The sequence below is a fragment of the Pterocles gutturalis genome, unplaced genomic scaffold (assembly GCF_000699245.1).
Source record: "Pterocles gutturalis isolate BGI_N339 unplaced genomic scaffold, ASM69924v1 scaffold21702, whole genome shotgun sequence".
Taxonomy (NCBI): Eukaryota; Metazoa; Chordata; class Aves; order Pterocliformes; family Pteroclidae; genus Pterocles; species Pterocles gutturalis.
The window spans coordinates 20,972-30,154 of record NW_010110789.1 but is presented as its reverse complement, the minus strand read 5'-3'; the positions used below and the strand labels follow the sequence as shown (position 1 = coordinate 30,154).

The 9,183-nt window shown below is 41.8% G+C and overlaps 1 protein-coding gene across 1 annotated transcript in view; it reads left to right on the top strand.

The window, feature by feature from the left end:
- Nucleotides 1–9,183, top strand: part of LOC104461817 (cytoplasmic dynein 1 intermediate chain 1) — a gene marked incomplete at both ends in the record, with an annotated part of 47,216 nt that overhangs the window by 31,089 nt on the left and 6,944 nt on the right. Inside the window, one exon of the mRNA XM_010073536.1 lies at nucleotides 5,981–6,127. Coding sequence (XP_010071838.1) covers nucleotides 5,981–6,127 — 147 coding nt within the window. The remainder of the gene's footprint in view (nucleotides 1–5,980; nucleotides 6,128–9,183) is intronic.

Below are 9,183 nucleotides of genomic sequence, written 5' to 3'. Positions count from 1 at the left end.
CCCCCTCCCTCTTTTCTTTCTCTTGAATAAAGCAATCTGTACTTTCCAGTCCATACACTTGTAAATCAAAGGGATAGATGTCGACACACACCCTAACCAAGTATAAACTTCCTATTTTTAATTAAACAGGATTCTGACATTTGGTTTGAAGAAGTGTTTGTTTGGTTTAATTTATTTTTTTAAATATGTGAAGGATGTCAACTGCTTTTATTTTATTTTTAGTAGAAGATGAATTTTGTATGGTACCACAAATAATCTCTAGCACAAAATCTTTCAGATGTTATTTTGTAATAGAATAGGAAGAGATTTGGGGCGAGCAATACAGAAGTCTTGGCATTTAAAGCTTTTCAAATTAAGAGTTAACCTCTTCAGTAAAGGTTTCCATACACATAAATCACGTTTTAGGTACCTTTTTAAATCTAATTGGGAAAAACAGTTGTAATTCTGTTGCTATCCTCTCTGCCATTTGCTTATTAGTATTAATTATACTTAGAATTTATGTGAAACACAGAAATATCCAGTTTCATAATAGCTGATACTAAAAATAAGCAAGACTCTTGGATGGAATGTAGTCTCTATTTCAGTGTACAAATTCAGGTATTTCAGTAGCCAGGGCAAAGTCACCCTGGAACTGCCTCTTTCAAGGTATCTCACACCTTCTTTTGTGGTGCAAAAAGGATGTAATAGGGCACTAAACCAGACAAACCAGTGTTCAGAGCTGATATGACTACTTTCCATGCTGATTCTCAGTCCATGGCCTGGCAGGAAAAAAGGGCTTTATTTAGTAACCCAGTTGCTGTTCTGTTTCTAGGTTATTATTTTAGTCCACCTTTGCAGTTGAAGTATATCATCTAATCTGTTCTGGGGCCACATATAATTGTGTGTAGCAATGCAAGCATGGCCTTCTGATTGCCTGGCCAGAAGAAGGTAGGGCAGCTCTCAGAGAGACTGGGAGTGCTTAGACTCTTTAAATGCTGTTCTTGATGAACAGGACTGAGAGCAAAAGGTTATGAGTAAATTGTATGTGTACTTTTGGCCTTTGTCTGTATTTATTTATTCCTCAGGAGGGCAGACATAGGTGATCAGAGGTCCAGTCCCTATTCTTCAGTTCCTGTGAATAAAGCACTGTGAGTTTGGCACCTTTTTGTGGTTCTAGATAAGTGGCAGTACCACAGGATTGTCCCTCTGGTCTCAGTCCCTCTAAGCCAATTCCCTCAAGCATGGAAAAGGATCTGCCTCTTCATCTCAGCTGGAGTTAATTTTATTGCCCGCTGTTGTCTGTGTTAGACGAAACTATAGTAGCATGCCACAGACTGTAATGCCTTTTCACATCTGTTTGCTCAGCTAGAAAATCTACCCAGGAGTTTCCTGAGTGCCTGCCGCAATATAACCTGGCATTTTGGAGTCTAGAAATGCCTGTGAACTCCTCAGATCACTTCTTCCCACCGATGAAGTATTGTTCTGAGATCCATCTGGTGTCAAGTGTAGGCATATGGCACCAGTATGGCAGCGCTGCCTACGGGGGTGGTTTCCTGCAGGAGAGGTCTCGCTGAATGCAGTAGTCATTGCTTATTGAAAGTCATTATTGTTTAACACCCAGGTCTTTGTGAACTTGTTCAACTGGTGGCTGGGCAGAGTGCCATCTGAATCTCCGGACATGAGCACAGACAGCTGGGTCTCTGGGGCCTTACACACATCAGATGTGGGTACTGAGGGCAGGCTTCTCAGTACGGAGAATCCACATGACTGTCTGTCCCGAGCATGTGTATCTGTGGTTGAAGAGATACGCCATCATTAGTCCGAATCTGGGCCAGATTAAGCTTCTAAAATGAAAAACAGCTCTGCCAGCCACTTGAAGAGGGCTCGGGGCCTGTGTGAACCGAGAGCACCAGCGGGGAGGGAGGGAGGCGGCAGAGGTGGCTCAGCGCCGTCACCACCCCTCGCCCCTGTCGCGCTGGTCTCCACACAGGATGAGACGGGCTGACGGTTGCCAAAACAGGGGCCAGGAGCACTGTCTTCGGCCCTTCGACTGCAGGCCTCCTCAAGGGCTGGGCAACACTGAGGTTGCTGGGGCCAGCCTTCTCTTTGCCATGACAAGAGCACAGACATTCCATGCTTTGCTTATTAATTGCATTTTCAGCCTGCTTCTTGTAACAGTAGAGAGTAGAAGCTTTAGTATTGGCGACTGGGTTTGCCCATTTGCCAGACAAAGATCTCCGGTTTCCCAGCCTGGGCCTGGCTCTCCCTTTTGCCTGGGCAGTGGTCCTACTGGGAGCCAACTCAGGCTCGCTCCTCCGGCCCTTTGAGAGCTGCTCACCTCTGCAGACAGGCAGAGCACGCAGGGGGCAAGGCAGCAGCGCCAGGGTGGTGGCACCCACCAGAAAGCCATCCCGAAAATAGAGGAGTAGAAGATCTGGGTGGAAGAACACAAAGCCAGAAGTACTGAAAGTGCTTTAGTGGAGATGCTGAGAAAGCTAGGGAGAGACAGAGAAAGCTAAATCCAGTAGACTGTATTTGCACAGAGTGAGAAAACACCAGAGATAAAGTGAATAATTAAATGATTCATTGCACAGAGCAATTCAGAGAAATGCAGGTGACCAAACTCTGAGGGTTCCCTGGTTCTTGCTGGTCCCAGAAACCTGCAAACACAGATGTCTGTGGCACCCATAAAAAGATAACGCTGGGAACCTCCTATTCTAAATCCCGCTTTTATATTCTGGACACTAAACTCACTGTGGAGTTGCCTTCTGACATGATCCCTCTTACATGTCTTTATGCACTGTTGACATATACTATGAGACTAGCTACTACAAGCACCTCCAGCAGGTAAAATATGCCTAACTGAAAAATTGGGAAGCTTTATTGTCATTATTGGAAAGTGCTGTGAGATTTCCCTAGAAAAGTGTGGTAGAAGTGCAGTGAGGAATACTCTGTTATTTTAAAAGCTGACCATGCACTGGTTCCTCCCCCTTTGAAGTCAGAGGCAAAATTCTGGTTTAGAGGAGCAAGACTGCTTGAATCGGCAAACAAGGCAGCCTGGAGGCAGAAGAGACTCACAGGGAATGGTTTCTGCTGCTCTCCTTGAGCACAGAGCTGTTCAGACAGGCTGGAGACCTGTCTGCTGCTTTCTCCCATTAAGGCTAAGAAATTAATGCTTTTAAAGTTGTTAAATGAATGGGCTGGATCTTACAGCCCTTACTCATCTGAGTACTGCCATTAACTTTAAGAAAATAATCACTTTATTAAGTGCTATGGAGTGGAGTCCTTAAATTGTTAAATTCTAATATTTGACAGAAGTTTTTCCTTGGTAGAAAAATAATATTGACATAATTAAAAGGATGTGAACCTTTCATCAGTTGAAAAATATGAGTTACTTTGGAGTGATACGTAAAACTAGAAGCAGTGCAGAGGGCTTAAGTCTGTGTCCTGTCTCCAGGTTATTTTTGAACTTTATGAAAAACACACTTTAGCATTTTATATCCTGACCATTCTGGGATTCTGAATTCAAAAACATGCTAACCATGAAAACACAGAATTTAAAAATACACTGTCCACTTGGCTTCTTTGCCCTGCTTCAGAATCTCCCAAGTTTGTTTCGGACAAACTGAGAACTTTGTTGTGGAATGACTATTTGAATTGAGGTTTCTTAAAATACATGTGGAGCCTTGTAGCTGCTGCGGGCTGTGCACAGTGGTGGAGCTGTACTATTTTAAAATCATCTGGCTATTCCACTTCATGTAAGAATATCTGTCAGCTTAGTTATAAGGAATGAAAGAAGTTGATTAAAACAACTCACGAAGCCATTGAACAAAGAGATAAAATGTAGAACATGTGCTGTAGGGTCATTCTAATTATAATGTATAGGGGATCTGTGGAAACCGGATGGCAGCTGCATAGTAGCTGAGTTTTAAGCCCCTCTTAGCAGCACCGAGGCCCTGTTTCTCAGTGGTGGGTTTTCTAATCTGTAAAGGTAATAGGTCCTTTGGAAATAGTGTTTGGAAGCTACCTTTTGTTGCTGCAACTGACCATAGTGCAATTACTATGCTCAAGCACTTAGCTAGATATGGACTAAAATAGGCAACTATGTATACTAATCATCTAGTCATTAGATACTAGACTATATAACATCAGAGAAACATTGCAAAACCTTTAGTCAAGAGGGGAGGGGACCAAAGATGTCAAGTGAACAGCCACAAGAATCCAGAAAGAACAGGGAAGAAAAAAGGTAGTGTCAGTTTATTTAATTGTCTTGGCAATCTTATTAGTTCAAAAAGACAGTATTGAATATGCTGCTGTATGCTAGAAATATGTCTACTGGGTTAATTTAGCATATAATCTGGCTTTAAACAATAGATATCAGACAGCCGCATGAATTCAGTAAAAATTATTTAAACTTCACGTTTTGCTTTATTCTTATTAACCTAGATATAGACATCAAGAGTTAGCATAATTAATTCTAGTCATATCAGAAGGGCTTTTAAGTCTCTAGTGTAAGAGTTCAAACCATTAGAAATCAGGATGAGGAGCAGTAAGGAAAGAAACAACACATCTCCCTACGTCAAAGGTTTTACAGCTCCATCCACTCCTGCCAGAGACAGGGTTGTCAGCTAGGTAGACATTGGGTGTAGTTCAGCTTGGCAGCTCCTGTGCCCCCAGTTCAATAAAGTTTACTTAAATGTCTGCAATGCTTTTATGCAAGTGAAATATGGTAACTTAGGTAACCCCTTGTCATTGAGTAAAATGGATTCACACATAGGAACATCACCACTTCAAAATATCCAGTCATTAAAATTTAAAAAAGATTTGTTACCAAAACTTATTGTAAACATCCAGAAAAATTAATTTTTAAGAATGCGACCACTAACAGTGAATTTAACTTTGTGACTGTAATTGCCACAGCAGTTCAAGTCTTGCTTTGTGGCTTGTAAGCATCACTAAAACTGCCCATGAAAAAATGACATTTGCTTCTGTTTGCAAACTGTCTTTATTAGTATGTGAATCCTCAGGAAATCATATGAATGCTGCAACTTTTGCTTTCCAATTTGCATAAAACAAAGATATAACATCCAGGACCAATTATTTAAAAATGGGAAATAATTCCTTAGACAGAGCATGGAGTACTTGAAGGATTTACAGCTTGTTGCTCTTGGCTGTAGCTTGTTGGCACATGAAGGTCCTGGGGACTGTTCCCTTGAGGACTTAAGGTGTTGTATGTTATTTTAAAGAGACTGGAAGGTGGTAGTTGGGCTAGATACCGATCTCCATACTGGCTTGTGGGGCACTCTACCAGATAGCCAGGGTAACCGTTACACCAGTCTGGCTTCTCAACATCCCCAGCTAAAGAACATGTACAAAGGCAACTCAGCTGTGATTAAAATGAGGAAAAACTCATCTCCGCTCAAACAGGGTAAGGGAAAGTGTGATTCCTTCTGCTATTAGAAGAGGACCTCTCTGTAGCAGAGAAATCAGTCATTGATCCAACAAGGAGATGCAGCTTCTCAGCCGATGCTCTTAAGGCAGTGCAGCTTGAGGTGCACTTTGGAGGCTCTCTCACAAACTCACCTCAGATTGTTTGAGAGTTAAAATCTAGAGCAGCAATAGGGGAAAAGCTCTTCCTGATGTGAAATTATGGTCCAGGATGCCAGCCACCGTTGGGCTGGCATCTGGTTACTTGAAGTTGTCACTTGTGGAAATTAAATTAAGCACTTGCCCACCACTGTCATGGAGAGGTTATCTCAGGTTTTTAGCAGCATGCTGAGACTCATCCTGTGGTACATATTTTCCCTGCAACCAATGGAACTGCACATTTTAGGGTCAAAATTGGCTTTAGCAGAATTACTGGTGTGCAAGGAATACAAATACAGCTCGTACAGTAATTTCTAAAATACAAAATGCTAATTACAATATGCTTCCTTAAGGAGAGACTTGAAGATGACTGACCATATAACTCCTCTCTTCTTCTCTACCTGTTTTATTCCAGTCTTCTGTGATGTCTGTCTGTTTTGCACGCTTTCACCCAAACCTGGTCGTTGGTGGAACATACTCTGGCCAAATTGTCTTATGGGATAATCGCAGTCACAGGCGCACTCCAGTTCAGAGAACTCCTTTATCTGCTGCTGCTCACACGGTAAGGATAAAACTCACCTCCTTCTTTCCTTAGAGGAAATGGTCAGCAGGGAAGTGGAGCTGTCTAGTTGTGTCTACAATGTTGATTGCCAGACAGATGAAAACATAAGTGTGGCCCTTTAAGGGAAAGCAATAAATAAGAGAGATGTACAACCACCTCCTGTAAGTGCTTAAACATCACACTTCGTACAGTCAGCTCAGGAGATTATCCTTTCCAAGGAAGAAGGCAGGATCAGTTGCAACACTTAAGTGAGGCACCTTTATGCCAGCACAGTGGCACTGTGACTCTTGCTTTCCATTGCCTGTATGGAGACCCAGGTCACTATAGGGGCTGTGTGTCTGTCAGTCCAGCATGGGAGGTAATTTGAATTATTTATTGTTGTCTTGTACACGTGTTTCTCTTTTGAACCAGGTTAGCCACCTACAGTGTTCTCAGCAGAGTCCCCAGCGCCCTTAGAGTCTGGGGCAGTTTGCTTCTGTTTTCCAATAGAGCAATACATAAATGTCTCCTACTCCAGACAGGGCCATAGGCGAGAGCTCTCAGTGAGGATGAGTTTGTTTCAATAGAATGACGTGGAAGAGCATTGTGCCAATGCACACATGTACCTGCACATATAGTGATGGTGGCACAGGGCTCTGGTGATGTCTGGTAGATATACAGGCAGAGCAGTACCACAAATGCCTGAGAAGGAAGAGAGTTTCTCTGTGATACAAAGATTATGTCTGTGGTAGAAGACTCTCTTACATTGCTAAGTACTCATATTGTGCTGGAGGAAGAGACAAGCTCGGATTGCCTGCTAAAGTGTCAGTCTGCTATGGTGCTGACCTCCAGTCCATCCTGCACTATGTTGTGTATTCTTGAGCTCTCCTCTTACAGATTTTGGACTCAGGCAGCCTATTCATAAGAGCTGGAAAGTTTACTCTGTGGATGGTATATCTTGTCTTGGGAGTGGGCTTGGGACCATTCCTGAGTGGGAACTGGAAAAGAAAATACAGGCTGAAAGGAGGAGAAAAATATAATAGTATGATATAAGAATGTGTAAAAGTGTAGATTTCCTGAAACATAAGAAACTGAACTACAGAAACCACTCGGAGAGATAAGATAATCTTGTTCTAGAAGATCTAGGATCAAAGTGATAGGTCTTTTGCACCTCCAGCTTTTACAATTCTGTGATTCTTTGGAATTTGCAGATCAAGGTTCAGCTTTTAGTTGACTGTGACAACATAATCCCTGGAGTTAAAAGACAATGTCTAGAAGCATGCCATGTGAATTAATGCGTGGGGCCAGCATGGGGCCAGTGTTACGATGGAAAGTCTTGTATATTAAAAAATGACAGGTGTGCACAGACACACTTAGTGGGCCAGGCAGTATAAATATTGTTCCCTAAATTTCCACTATCATGAATGTTGATGTAATAATCTAATGATCTGTGCCATGGGTTGCAACTTCAGCACTGCTTTTCATTTCCCTAATGTTTTTGCTCATTTTGTCGCTAGTAATGTTCAATCTCCATGAAAAGAAACAGTCTCTCCTGGAAGTGCAATTTAGAGATGTAGTAGACCAGAAAACTAGTGGCAAGAAGCTGACGATCACTGAAAATTGAACAACTGGGACTCAAAATCTAGTGGAAGTGAAAAGATTAATGGGAAGTAATTTGTTTACACTCAAAAAATGTTTAAGACAAAATTGTACCTCCTGGAATTACATATTAAACTAGTTTTATTATTGCAATAGAACAATATGTGATATTTTGCTTTTGACAAATATAAATAAATGACTTTCTGTTGTGGATGGGCACTTTCTGTGCTGTCATGGATTGGTATAAACAAGTGTTTACACAGTCTAACATGAGGAAGCATGATGTTTTTAAGGCCTGATCAGATTTTACAATAAAAGAGTGCTTTCTTTATGTTTGTATATAGGAATCACTTACATGAACTGCAAACAAAGTCTTGGCTGCAAATGGCTGGCTTGAATTCTAGCTACCAAGGGGGGAAAAAGGATTAAATTAAGACAACTCTTATGTAGCAATGTTACTTTATGCACTGCTAGTTACGTGAGTTGAATAGTAATTTTTAATTTGAACTTATGCCATATGTCAAAAAAAGATTTTTCTCTTTTCTTTCTCTCACTTTGTTTATTTGAAACAGATAGAGTGTGTTGTTATCACTGACTTAAACCTTCCTGAGGGTTAGTATCACTGATTGCAGCCTGGATTCACCAGGAAAGAGAATTCTACCCGCGGCTTACTCACTAATTTCCTTTCACACCCACCACACATATGCACTTGGGACAACAGGAAATTTTAATTAAGACAAAACCCTTTTGCATGATGATTTAATTTCCAAAATAAATAAAAGCAAGCTGGCAGTGATCCTTTGAAAGGAAGGAGCCTGTTTAGACTTTCTGTTACGTACAGTTGGTTGTCTTTTTCATCCATTTTCTTTACGTCTTTTCATTTCTGCCGTGAGTTTTATTGTGCATGAAATCGATGGCTGGTAGCCCTGATTAAATCCAGACCTGGCACACTGAGGTGCTGCTGGAAAGACATGGCTTGCTCTCTCTCCCCCCCCTAAATATTCTAGATAGTCTGCTGCTTGCGTTAGCTTCCTCCCACCCACTCTGTTCCTGTCTGTTTGGACTACTGGAAGTCAAAAACCCATGAAAAAATCAGTCTATGGTTATTTCACACATCAGTATGTGCTAATCATGTTTAGCACTGGGGTCCCTAGCTCATCACTGAGCAGCAAGAAGGTCCACCATATGAGGTTAATAGCATAAGACACACGTGAGGGACAGATTGGGGTCCATTTGATGATCTGGAGGAAACCAGGTGCCTGACAATCTTAAGAGAAAGAGAAAAATCACACCAGAATGGACCTTGCAACTTTGTGGTGTGTACAGGTGGCCTCCGAACACAAGGTACCATTTCAGCAGCAATTGCTGAGTCCATCTTGGGTGTGTGGACACACACAGTGCATTCAGATGCTGCTTTTTTTGCACTTAGGGAGGGGGCATTTACCTGAGAGCTAGCCAGTCTTCTGAAGATTCCTGCC